Here is a 13,952-nt window from a genome sequence, read left to right as displayed (position 1 = left end):
AGCTAAATCTATGTAAATTTCCTATTTTTGTGTGAAATTCTGAAACCTGCCATAACATAGTGAGGATCATACACTTAATCTACCGCCATATAATTCTAACAATCGGCAGATTGAATGAACACCACTTGATGAAGCTCATCGACCACAAACTTAACACTACAAAGCTTTTGGTTCATTTCGCCATGACTATATCTTACCCTGAAACAGATTTCCTCCTAGAAAAGAACATAACAATCCAAACTTGTGCAGAAAAAAAAAACAAAAAACAAATGACAATCAGAAGGACCGAAAGAGAGTTACACTAAATGTGAAGTTATCAGCCAATAGTAGATGAACCATGAATTGTAAATTTGAAGCAAATGGGACCATATACAAGTATAGAACAGCAAAAAACCAGGCTAAATAATCTTATTCACCACTTACATGTAATGAAAATTTTAAAATGACATCAAAACTATGAAATCATACTAGTATAAACTATAAGGTGCTTAATTCAAACTGAAATATGGGTTCAAGTATAAGCATTTATAATGTGGAACAGTAGATTAGAAAAGAAATGTTGACAATTCAATAGCACAGCTTGAATTTAAAACTGAATTCGTACAATATATGCGTAAAACGTAACAAGTGATCTCCAAGAAATGAAGTGGAGAGATATTTCAGGTACAAATTGTATGAGAATGACAAACAAACCTTACAGATTTTTCTACAGTGTTGATCAAACGATTACAAAAAACTACTTCCTATTTGACAGATCTCCCGTAATTGTCTCCAAATCAGTCTTGCAGTTCTCTCTCAATTCCCTCAATGCAAAAAGGTTCGATTGCTGCAAGCGCAATTAAACAAAATTAACCATCATGGTTGATAATTTGACAAATTTACATCATGAGCGAACCAGAAACTGTGCCGTTCTAAAAGTATTATAATGGATGGGCTGCTCTGGGCTAATCAGTATGCACTCTCGATAAAGAAAGAGTACCTACTACACCTTTCTAGAGGTATCATTAGTAGGTTAGGTCGGGTTGTATCCTGGCCCTGGTTGACATAAACTAGATACTACTCAAGAAATGGAACAAAACTTAGAGATTCATTGAACTGCAATTAGATAAAAAGCAAAGAGATACTTACAAGCTCTGTGGTTTCACAAACAAGGATTTCCTCAGTATGAACGAAAAGCGACCTCCAACGGCTCATAAGATCAACTTCTAATTTCACTGAGTTGTTTGCATTTCCTTGACATAACTTGGCAACATCAGGAGGAATAGTACTTTTCTCCACCAATGATCTAACCTCTTTACGACTCTTACTTAACGCTGTGTTGAAGGAATGAGATACACAATAAGTCGGTTACCACAAATAAATGTCCAAGGTAGATTTCAAGAATATAGTTTGTCAAACTTACCAGCTATCCGACCTTTAGCATCTTGGTAGTTGAGATCCGACCAAATATGAGCAGCTGGTAACGATAATAAAACCATCAATCCCTTTCGATAAAATGCACAACTTCAATGAATTTTTTTGAGTTTTCACTATCAAATTATCGATTTTGTCCATTTCTAAACTTGGGAAGAATTCATGTCTCTTATGCTTTACTTTACAAAAAGAGATAAAACTTTAATACAACTACATCTATTGCTAATTCCGAAGAAGTTGGGATCGGCCAATCCACCCAAGTAACTCATGGATCAGATCGGAGTCGCAGTCCAGCTGATTCCATGACAAACAGACTATGTTATTATGTTCAAAACTTTGAAAGGTTGAGGATAAATTTGAGCTATTAGAGTAGAACTCTTGACGTATGTTATGTGGTACAGTGTATAGCTTGATAAAATTCGACCGAATTACTCGACTGGGATCAGTGAAGATCGAGCATCGACCCCCCTATACTATCACCAACTGATCCCATACCCAACTCCATAAAACTAAATATAACAAAACAAGACATGTATATCAATAACTAAATTCAAACAAATTGAGGTACCTTTCAAACAGAAGGAACAGGAGCAAGCTTTGAGAATGTCTTGGCCTGGAGAAGAATCAATACCCCCATCACTGTTAAAACCTGTGCATCTGTCTAATTCAGAAAACTTAGAACTTGATGCTGCAGAAGGTTCCATGGTCGAACTTAAACTCAATTTCTTTGAGGTCACATCCTCACCATCGATTCCTCCAACATCTTCAATAGTCAACTCGTCATCTGAAGAATCAAGGTCAATGTATTCTTTTGCAACATCAGGATATACCACTTTATCATCTTGACATTTCTCATTCACACTAATAGTAGCCGAGGATGATGACTTCTCGTTTCCACTGCACTCTCCATCACCCACAAGCTTCGATATCCCATCTGAAGAACTGCTATGTTTTGATTGACCCCCTCCTCTTTTAAATATTTCTTGTCTCAATACTTCATTGGGTATTTTTGAGATGCTATTTACTCTATTAGATTGAGGAATCTCACCTACAAAACCTAGTTTCTCTTTGCTGCAAACTCCCTTAGCTTTTGACAATTGAGAATTATTCCTACTGTCCTCGATAACTTCTAAAATAGCCCTTGTTGTGATTGAATTCTCCTTCCCTTGACAAACTTTCTTTGAAATCTCATAATTTTTCTCTCTACTTCCCACATTTTCTTTATCCCCAGATCCACTTTGGGCTACTGAATTGTTTGAAATATAAAGAAACCCTCTTTTTCCATGTCGATTTGTAACGTCGGCGAAAGCACGGCGTTCCTTAAGAGATCCCTGAGATGAACTATCTTCCACCATCTTATATTTTTGTCCTAATGTTGTGTTTTAAACATAAAAATCGTAATTTTCCTATACCCACTTCACAAAAACCCTAGATAGATCTCCGAATTCTAATCTTTATCTTTCTTCAAACCCTAACAGTAATCCAACTAGGTTTACACTACAAAAAAACAAAAATAAGCCAAATCAAATCATAAACTACAGATCTTAAAATCTGAAAAAATTTCAAATTAATAAATCAAACTCATCAATCGAAACGAATCAAAGATAGAAGTAAAGTAGAAATGTATTTCCAAGCAAAAGCGTAAGAGAAACTTACAAGTAATACACCAACGAGGAAACCCTAGTTAATAGATGAAGAGGGAAACGCTGATTCCAGAAAGATCAAAGATCTATACTAGTGGTATAAATGGGGAAAAAATTTAGGGTTCGTTTTGAGGAGTAACTGAGAAGAAGAAAGAAGAAAAGAGGAATTGAAGTGGGAGAAATTATCATTTTGTAACAGCAGTTGGCGCCGCGCTATAATGTTGACGGTGCGTAATACGCTCCCTTTTTTTCGTTCAGGCGGGAAAAGACTAGTTAGGGCTTTACTAATTAGTAATCTCTGTTTTTGAATCTTTTGGCGCTTTATAATTTCATATCCTACGTTCTTTGCAATGCCACATGGGGTACCTTATGACCCCAATGTATGCCCTAGATTTGCCTGAAAGACTCATTAGGGTTTGAAAAATATTTCAAATGAAAATATGAGATGACCAGATCTTATAGATGGCACATCCTCTTAACAAAAAAAAAAGATCTTATAGATGGCACATGGTATGAGAATAATTATTATCTTTCACCTTTAGCCTTTTAGGGGAGTGATTATAATATTCCCTCCATACATGTTTTATTAGATTATCTACGAGTTTATCTCGAAACAAAAAAACAAAATTATGTAGGGAATTACGAAATGGCAAGGTAAATTTTGGTGATTTCAATAATCGCTTGCAATTTTTATTATATCTGCTTGCAATGAAAAGTTTGTGTGATTATTTTTTTATAACAGTTTGGTTAGTGGTGAGATGAAGAACTGCACAAATGAGCGAAGAAAAAGATCACGACTTTATACTTACCAAGATGTAACTCGCTTAAGTTCGACTTGTACATGGTAGTAACAGAATAATTGTTCCGGTGGTCTCATCTGATTTTATCGGTCAAACAATAATGAAGGGCAAGATTTAATCAATGTAAAACCTCAAACTTTGAGAAGGTTTCTAAAGTAAAGGTACAAACAGATGATTACTTGCACGTATCTGAGATTTAAAAAACAATTACAATTTCAGTCAAGAACAACTGATACATGATAATTGGATAATGCTACTCAGACTCCCAATGTACAGAAGAAGTCAAGAAAGTAGGCACTTTGAGAGTAAGGTTTTATCAACTTTACCAAAGTAAAAGTGATTTACAATTTTTTTTGACTTCTAAGTGCCTACTTTCTTGACTTCTGTACTTCAGGAGTCTGAGTAGCATTATCCATGATAATTTGATCGTTGTCCCTGTAAATGAACGCTCAAAAACTTGTTCATGTCTTCTAAAAAAACACTTTCTACCACTTAAATTTACAAATACCAACTATTACTTCTTTTCATGGATCTAATTGGATTTGAAAGTATACTTGTGTTTACTTGTTTAACATGAATTATTGCATACATACACCTCTCTAATAAACCAGATCTTAAAACAAGTAGTTTTCTCAAATTCAAACTCATTTTAGCTGAAAATTGGAACAGTAGAAATGAAGACTTGTTTTAAGATCTATTGCTATTGAAGTGATAAACGCAAACATAACACGTGTTAAACAACTAAATTACACATAAACTTCGCACAACCTACGATATCAGATTAATAAAAAAAACAAACACGAACTTATCTTCACTCTTGGATACCTGTATTAGTTAGATAAATCATCTTTTTCAATATTTAAGTGCCCTGCAATTTGAGTATGCTACTCGAGCCGTCTCGCTTGCTTGTCTAGTGTCTTCACACATTTTTAGAGAAGCTTCTGTGAACTTGGTCAGCCGATGAAGAGCCTGTGTCAAACTTGTTTGTAAGCAGATCAAATTAGAAGTTTTTTCAGACTTACCGTCTTCCCCACTTTCTATTTCTTCATTGCTGTCTAGATTCGAAGGTCTTTGTTTCTTCTGTTGTTCATCTACCTGATGTAAAATCGATACCAAATCTTTAAAAGAATCAACGACATCTGAAGACGGAAGAGATCTCACCCCTAATGACCAGTCACGACATAAAACAAATATTGGTGGAGCTAGAGCTCTTCGAGGTGAGAAGACTCTTCTACCCTTTAACCGTTCTCGAGGTAATAAAATGCAGTTTTGAAGCCAGCCATTAATAGCTTCCATATATGATTTATGGGCATCAATCCAATTCGCAAAGCTTGAAGTAAAACAGTCAATCTCAAGTTCTAAGTGAGTTAGAATTTGCCGATACGATTCTCCGTTAGTTGAGTTTGTTGAAACTTTTGGATGGTAAGCTAATGAGATAGTGATATATTGAGCATGGTGACAGTTGAGCATACTTTTCCACATTCGGACGAATCTGCAATGAATGTCTAGTTGTTAGTGTCAAGGCATATATTTAGACAAGTCCAGTTTCGTTCATCCTTACAAACAGGGTTAGCCACTTAGCCCAAGAAACAACATTATTAACGTAATTATCATGACAACCCGTTGAAGTCCTGCATAGTTTTCATACTTCACAGTTCACACACGTTAAGAACTTAAGAGTTATACAAAAATGACCTGCAGTTAGACGTCTACTAAGGGTTGCCTAGGGTATCTCTCACCCGAGGTTAACCTTGCACCTAGTGTAGCAATGGATGCAAATGCTGGCAATTGGAAGACATGGGTATTCTCAGATCCTCTAGGGATTAGCATAACTGAACAAACGATCCGTATTTTGTGGACTTATTATTAATACCCAAGTCGTTTTATTATAAAACCAGAACAACACTAGGCTGGCTAGGGGCTAGATGATGAAGGATTAAACTCAAGTTGGATATTAAGAAGAAAGCTGAGAGAAAAAGATTACCCTTACCCTTGTATTAGCTCTACAAGCTGGGGCTGCAACTCTTCATCCCTCAATTTTTCAATTCTCTTTGCAATAGAATCAACAGCATGTAGGCCCACCCTTATTCGTGAATGAAGATCCTTAACAATAGCGCGTGTTTTGTCTATCACTTGTGCACTTGCATCTCTGGCAAACTGGTGTCTTAGTTGATCGCACTTTTGGTCGTATTCTTTCCTGATGGATTCACTAGCCTATAAAGGAAAGATTGAATGAAGATTTTTCGACAAAGTGAAATGAAAGGGGCAGAGCATATCGAAGTGAAAACGACAAGAAAGAATAAAGAGTAGTACAACACGAGAGTCTTTTGCTATCTATGAGGACTTGGTTATAGACTTATAGTAACTGAACAATTTAACTCTAAAACCATCGACAAAATCAGTAATAATGTAGAAATACCTCCATTATTGGAAATAAAACATTCTAAAATACCAACTAAGGCTTCTAAAATCTAAATGACCATCCATGAAAAAGTAGGGCTAGAAAGAAGTATTTAGAGATAGTTTTATTCAACTAACGGAGTCGAAAAAAGTACCTTCACTTCATCATAGAGTTTCCTTTCCCATGCAAACAGCCTGTCCAATGTAGATGAGTGGCTTCCTGTGATCATGCTGAACTCTTCAATGAAGTCACTCCCACTATCATCACCATCATCTTTTGATGTGGGAGCAAGAGGATTCTTTGATGAAGTTGACAATGAAGATATTGATTGGTCACATGTGATTTCCTTTGTCAGTTGCTCCGGAGGTTCTATACATGCACCATGGGATTAGATACATATAATAATGACAACATTCATAGGTACGACGAACTATAATCTATGAATTGGTAGACCCTGCAGTAGATGTGAATCCATTAGTTGGCTAGCCCAGGTCAGCCCACAAACAGTTCCCTTGCCTAATATATAACTTGCGCACAACGGTAATCCTTGGTTCGAGCACCTCTATATAAATCCGTCGTTCTGCCCCTACAAAGCAGATACTCCTAGTAGATATATTCACCAATCTCTTGATCATACGTTTTCGACAAGTTAGTAATCTTCTAACAGATCTTAGGTTAGGAAAAAAATTCTCCTGGATGCTAAAGATATTTGAAAATTCGAATGACATGATCTATGGGTTTCTCTCGGAGAAAAAGAAAAACAAATTTATCAAAACGCATGAGCTTGCAAAATACGGTATCTCAGAGTTTAAAGTTCGTGTCTTTCAAATACAAGTTAAGTTTCATTTTATTGCATGGTAAGATTATACAGTAGACCTTACTATGTATCATATTTTAGTATCCTATATTTGAGCCCATCCTCTATCACGTTTAAGTTAACAAAGACCCTACATTCATTAGATAACGAAAGACATACCACGATATTCAAGTTCCCTGTGACAACAAGCTAGTTGAAAAGCCGCACTCAACACAGAAGTCGATGTCCCTGCAGAGTAGAAGTAGTACAAAAGTGAAACATATTAATCTGAGTGAATTCAGGAGGCGTAATCACATCGAGTAAATAGGTTTACCTCTGACATCATCACATCTTGATCGGACTTTGTTTGTCTCGAGCATTCTAGAGACCTCCTTGCCAGATTCAGAAGCGCTGAAAAAACGATTCTCGATATCTTTAATACTTGATAAGAAATCTTTAGCCTTGTGGGTCATGAACTCTGAAGGCTCTTCCCTTTCTTCACATGAATCCTTCTTTACAATCGCCTTCTCCAAACTAGACTCCCGCAAAGTTTCTATTAACCCATTTGAGCGACCAGGCTTCATCTGTATGCCTTCTCCAATTGGTATTCTTTCGACATCATCGAGTCTTTTAGATATTGTTAACCCATGACTACCTTTACATTGATAATCAGCTTCAGATTCAGACCTTACTGATTCCAAAACAATTTCACAATTCTCTTTCGACACAACTTTTTCACAATCCTTACTTGTTTCTTCTACGAACTGTTTGGAATTATTCGAGGTTTCACAATTGTGATCAAACCCATTTTCACTTAAGAACCTAAAACTTGGTGCATCATCAATGGCATCAAAAAAGTCCCAAGAAGAACCTGTGTCAGGTGGTGGAGTATGAGGAGAATGGAAAGTCAAAGACTCATCTTCCATTGAAGATGGATTGATCTTTACAGTCATGGTTTGACTTCCACCACCTGATTTCATGTAACTAACAGTAGAGTGAGAAAGTGAAAGAGAACTACCATTGTTAAGTGGTGAATCTAAGGTCTCAATAGTATGTGAAGGAGAAGGGTTAGAACAATTAGAAGTTGGGGTTTTATCTGAACAATCAATTAAAACCTCAGCTTCTGCAAATCTTCTAAGAGCAATCCCAATATTTCTCAAAGATTGAATATAAGAAAGATGAGTAACTGATAACTCATACCTTGAATCAATAGCTTGTTTGATGAATCTTTTTCTCTCTCTACAAAGACGCAAAGCTTCACTTTTCTCAATCTTAGAATTTGAAAGACCCATTTCTCTTTTTCTTTTGATCTTTCAAAAATAAGTGAAAACCCACTTCAACTAACCACCATTAATGAAACTTCCACTGAAAATACTTGACAAAAACCAGTTTAATCTTTCAAAACTTTGAAAGAATCGAAACCAACTTCTCTCAAAAGAACAGAGGTACTACCACTGAAGGCTGAAGCAAGTTGCGGGTTCTCCACGAAACTAAAAAGAAAGGGTAACCCACTTCAAGAAATTTAACGATACCCAAGATGAAATCATGAAAAATGATGGTAACCTCTCTTATCTTTTGTTTTTGAAACAAACCCTCATTTTCACTTCTTCTATAGAATAGAAAAAAAAAAACAGAGGACAAATAAGTGTGAAAAAGAAGTGTCTCGTGAAGCTATCAATGAAAACCTAAAAGACCCTGAATTGATTGGACTTGGAGAGAGTAGAGAAATAAAGAGAATCAGAAAATGAGGTTGAGAAAGTGACTGAAACTCCAAAAACTTTCTTCTGAGCTTTTGAGAGAAATAAAAAAAAAAACAAAAGAAAATGATGGGTAGAGAGAGAGAAGGGGAAATAAAAACAATGAAGAATATACTCTAGAGAGAGAGAGGGTGTAGAGAGAAAAAGGGGAGATAAAAAGAAGTTGCAGAAAGAAAAAAAAAAGAAGAAAGAGAGAAAACAACAAGAAGAAAGATAGAGAGAGAAAACTCCGTCGGAGACTCGTAGTACTTCACTCTGAACTGTCAGTATTCAAGAAACGTTTCCTCTTATTATTATGACTAAAATACCCCTGACTTTTTTCCTTTTACGTGTTGCTGCGTCGATCTCGGGCCCACCGGCCCAGGTCTCCAAAATGCTTTGCAACTTCAAACCCTTAACTATGGATATTATGATCCACGTTTCGGGGAAACAAGAAAAGTTTCTGGAGAAAAAAACGAAAATTATAAAAACATCCACCAAACACACTTTTTAAGTCGTCGGCCTCCTATCTCTTCGCTCTCTTTCTCTCCTTCTCTTTCTCCATCCTTCTCTCTCTAAGTTAAGGTGAAGGGAATGGTCTCCTTCGTCGAAACTCTTCGTCTAGATTTGACTCCAGATCTAGGCGAAGCAGTCTGGTTCTACCAGACAAGGGTTGCGGCGAAGGGACCTCCCTTTTGCCGGAACATAAGAAGAGAGGAAAAGAGCGAAAATGGAGAGAGATGAAGAGGGAGACAGAGAGAGTCCCCATAGTTAGTATTGGTCCGTTCGCCGGAGTTAATGGTGGTCGGAGTTGATGGTGGTGGGAAGGAAAGATGGAGGAAGAAGAAAATGAAAAAACATTAGAAGTGGGTGATGTCTGGAGGAAACAAAAAGAAATTAGTTTCCGCCCAAAATTTTGTACTCCGAATTTTTTTCTTATTTCTCCAAATCACCGACCTTAAATTGCCTCCCTCCAACATCTCTTGTGTAGTGGTTGGATACTCACTTCGTAATCGGACGGTCACAAGTTCGATCTCATAGACGTGAAAATTCAGATTTTATTGAACCTGGGTATAAAAAAAGTATAAGCAAGTTAGACGAGCTTTATTAGGCCCCTTAGAATGGCCTTTAACTCTTGATATAGGGCTTTAAAGGTTCAAATGTCTTCAGATCAGGTTGACGTAGTATGCTTATTCTTATCATTAATCTTGACGTATCTTTACATTATCTATTCCTGATGTATCAGTGTTTGTAACGACTCTTGCAGATCTATGTAAAAATAAACGTCCGAAAAAGTGTTCGATTTATATTGGGCGTCACACCTTGTCTTTTTACCGATAAAAGTGATTAGTGTGTAATATATCTTTTTTAAGGACCACATCTTAGCCGATTAGTTTTTTTGTTGCTAGTGATACTATCGACTTCATATTTTAGGGTTCGTGATTTTAAAACAGGTCACAAAAAATAATATTTACATTAAACGCATCTATATCTTTTTTCTTGAAATATTATTACGTCTCATTTATTTGAACACATAACAAATGCTTAAAAATTCATATACACATACAACTATGGGCAACTAATAGCAATTACAAATTCATTCAAATAGATCAGTAATTAATCATCTCTAGATCCCTAGTAAAATAATCCAATGGCAGTCCAACACTCATGTTAAGGAGATAAAGAAACTTCTCTCACAATTTTTAGGCATCAAATTCTTTTGGTGGCCAATACGTGGACAACCAATTTTCTTATATGGACAACTATTTTTGGGTCAGGTTCGAGTCAACTATATTTGACTTAGTTGACTTTGATTTAATAAAGGGACAACTCGACAAGGACTTGAATATTAACACTACTTAATCTAAGGACCATTAACAACTACAATAATTAAAAATAGAAAACCTTACTGTTCATCATCTTCATCATCTTCTTCTTCTTTAAACCCTTGTTTCAAATTTACTACAGTAGCATTGTAGCAGTTTTCTTTCTGGATCGAACTTAAGTCATAGGTTAGGTTTTCATCCTGATATCAACCTTCGACTGACCAGTCGTATTTCTCGAAGAAGATGCATCCAGTAGCCAAATTTAAAATGATTTCTCCTTGATCTGGTTGATTTTGAGAAGGGAGACTAAATTTTAAAATGATTTCCAGAACATAGTTTTTTTTTTCGCTTTTACTTTTGTTTTGGGATCAGTTGGTCTATTAGGGTGAACTTCAGAAACCTTAAGATTGTGGGATTTCATTAAAGATATTGTTTTACTGATTTGGGGTTGGTTATAATTAAGGTGTTTTAATTGATATTGGAGAACTAAGTGAATAGATATGAGTATGCTCTTTTTTTTCTGAGCAGTTAAGTTATAGGTATATCATCATATTGGATTAGATGGATTTGGATTGACTTATTACTTGCTATTGCTTTGACCGATAGGGTTTTTTTTTTTGTTTTCTGTATCTCGATTTACCCAAATTGGATTCTTCATTTAGGTTGTTTTTGTTTTTGTTTTTTTTTTTTTTTTTTCTTTTTTACGTATTGACGTTTCGTTTCGTTTATGGATTGTTGATTATGTGTTGGGTGGATTGGAAGAGGAGATGAACACGCATAAAAATGTGCAACCCAAAGTTTTTCTCTCTCTAAAAATTTGTTGGTGATGAAGTAGTAGAAGAAGAAGACTAAAGTCTAGGGTTTATGGAAAAAAGAGGGAGGAGTTAAAATAAAATTTTAATTCTTAGGGAACTTAGAGTTAAAAATAGTAGATTGTTGTCCCTTTAAAAACTGTTGTCCATATAAAAATTTTAATTTTTCTAGTTGTCCACATAAAATAGTTGTCCATATAAGAAAATGGGTTGTCCACGTATTGGCCACTATTCTTTTACATCCTTGCAAAGGAAATGCTCAAATGACAATCTAGCAAAATGAGCTAGAATCTACAAAAACAATACATTTTGGACAATAGTCCCACCTTTTCTCCTTCATATCACCGTATGTACTGTAAATAGCACCTTTATTCGTTTTTCAATAAATTCTTAGAGATCAATATTTTCCTATTGTTTCTTTCTTGACAAACTGTCCAACTTTTTTTTTCAATATATCACATCTGATTAGCAGAAGAAAGAAAGTATGAAAAAAGAACGAAAAAGTAACTGTGAAGAGGGAAATACCTCTTGAATAATAATAGCTTGAACACAGAGAGAGAAGACAAGAAAGAGAGAGAGATATGTGAGAAGATTTCTCTGTGTGTTTTATTCATTGATTTACACAAGTATTTATAGGTTTACAAGGGATTTACATATAGAAGTAATTTAGGAATAATGGGAAACTTCCCTATTCATGAATATTGGGAAACTTCCCTATTCATGAATATTACAATAATTAACAACTTTACATAATAGCAAAACTGCTATATTCTAACACTCCCCCTCAAGTTGGAGCCGAAAGGGACGTGAGGCCCAACTTGCCAATAATCGTCTTGAATGCATCAGCTCTTAGTGGTTTGGTAAAGATATCCGCTAGTTGTTCAGAAGTTGGTGTGAAACGAGGAGCGATGACATTTGCTTTGATCTTTTCCCGAACGAAGTGACAATCAATCTCAATATGCTTTGTTCGTTCATGGAAGACTGGGTTATTGGCGATATGGAGAGCAGCTTTGTTATCACAGTGAACCGTCATGGGTGAAGAATGTGTGATGCCAAGATCTTTGAGAAGGTACTTCAGCCATTGAAGCTCACTAGTGAGATGTGCTAGCGCACGATACTCTGCTTCAGCAGAAGATTTAGCAATCGTTGGTTGTTTCTTGGATTTCCAAGAAAGAGGGCTAAAACCCAACATAGTGAAGTAACCCGTGGTAGAACGATGAGTGGAGGGGCATCCAGCCCAGTCAGAGTCACAGTATCCAGTGATGTGCAGAGAACTGGAAGAAGAGAGAAGAAGGCCATGGCCAATGGATCCTTTGACATAACGAAGGACCCGATGAGCAGCATCAAGGTGAGTAGTGCTGGGTTTTTGTAGAAATTGACTAAGATTATTGACCACATAACAGATATCAGGACGTGTTACGGTGAGATAGAGAAGACGACCAATCAGCCGTCTGTAAACGGTGGGATCCGGAAGAGGATCACCATCAGAAGGACTGAGGCGAAGTTTCTGTTCCATTAGGAAAGGAGAAGGACGACATGCTGAAAGACCAGAGTCTTTAATGATGTCAAGGGCATATTTCCGTTGACAAAGGAATATGCCTTTGGAGGATCGGGAGACCTCGATCCCTAAAAAATATTTAAGAGGACCCAAATCCTTGAGAGAGAAAGTGGCGTGGAGAAAGGATTTAAGTTTGGAAATGGCGGATTCATCATTTCCAGTGATGACAATATCATCTACGTAAACTAGAACGTATAGATGTACGGAAGATGTGCAGAGAGAAAATAATGAATAGTCAGAGAGGGATTGAGTGAAACCCTTCTTGATAAGGACGGATGAAAATTTTGAGAACCATTGACGAGATGCCTGTTTAAGGCCATAGAGAGATTTCTGAAGGCGACAGACTTTGGACTCCCCCTGTTTGGAGAAACCGGGAGGTAATTTCACGAAGACCTCTTCATCGAGGTCGCCTTGGAGAAAGGCATTATTTACATCTAGTTGGTGGAGAGACCAACCTTTAATAGACGCGATTGATAGAAGAACGCGTACAGTAACTAACTTTGCGACGGGGGCAAAGGTGTCATGAAAATCGAGACCCTCGATTTGTGTGTATCCTTTTGCTACAAGACGGGCTTTGTAGCGTTCAATGGAACCATCGGCTTTGAATTTGATTTTGTAGACCCATTTACATCCGATGGCCCTTTTTCCAGAAGGGAGGTCTGTAATGGTCCATGTGTTATTTGATTCTAAAGCGGCAATTTCTTTAGACATTGCCTCACGCCAATGAGGTGATTTGACAGCTTGAGAAAAAGAAGTGGGTTCAACGGTTGTGATTACCGAATTGAGAAAGACTTGATGAGAACCCGAGAATTGTTCAAAATTTAGATATTGAGTAAGAGGGTAGACCACATCAGAATCCGGGTAAGAGTGACAGATGTAGTCATTGAGATGAGTGGGTGGTCGGCGGTTGCGGGATGGCCGTGAAGGATGAATTTGACCATCGGGAGGAGGCGTCCCTAGAGATGTG

The 13,952-nt window shown here is 36.7% G+C and overlaps 2 protein-coding genes across 2 annotated transcripts; both read right to left on the bottom strand.

The window, feature by feature from the left end:
* Window positions 1–557: 557 nt before the first annotated feature.
* Window positions 558–3,521, bottom strand: LOC147567071 (uncharacterized). Its single transcript, XM_086653675.1, has 5 exons — window positions 3,070–3,521; window positions 1,982–2,910; window positions 1,403–1,456; window positions 1,129–1,313; window positions 558–826 (listed from the first exon to the last, which is right to left on the bottom strand). Exons 2-5 carry the CDS (start codon window positions 2,766–2,768, stop codon window positions 737–739), a joined length of 1,116 nt encoding a protein of 371 aa, XP_086509801.1. The 5' UTR covers window positions 2,769–2,910; window positions 3,070–3,521; the 3' UTR covers window positions 558–736.
* A 949-nt stretch (window positions 3,522–4,470) lies between these two features.
* On the bottom strand, window positions 4,471–9,107 carry LOC147567070 (uncharacterized). Its single transcript, XM_086653674.1, has 5 exons — window positions 7,388–9,107; window positions 7,234–7,302; window positions 6,412–6,626; window positions 5,847–6,070; window positions 4,471–5,348 (listed from the first exon to the last, which is right to left on the bottom strand). The coding sequence occupies exons 1-5, from the start codon at window positions 8,343–8,345 to the stop codon at window positions 4,709–4,711; spliced, it is 2,106 nt and encodes a 701-aa protein (XP_086509800.1). The 5' UTR covers window positions 8,346–9,107; the 3' UTR covers window positions 4,471–4,708.
* Window positions 9,108–13,952: the final 4,845 nt, after the last annotated feature.

This window comes from Eschscholzia californica, unplaced genomic scaffold (genome assembly GCF_041429995.1).
Source record: "Eschscholzia californica isolate CP2 unplaced genomic scaffold, dmEscCali1.0.p SCAF_1, whole genome shotgun sequence".
NCBI classification, from domain to species: domain Eukaryota; kingdom Viridiplantae; phylum Streptophyta; class Magnoliopsida; order Ranunculales; family Papaveraceae; genus Eschscholzia; species Eschscholzia californica.
The sequence above is the reverse complement of the archived record's forward strand: the minus strand, read 5'-3'. Positions and strand labels throughout refer to the sequence as shown.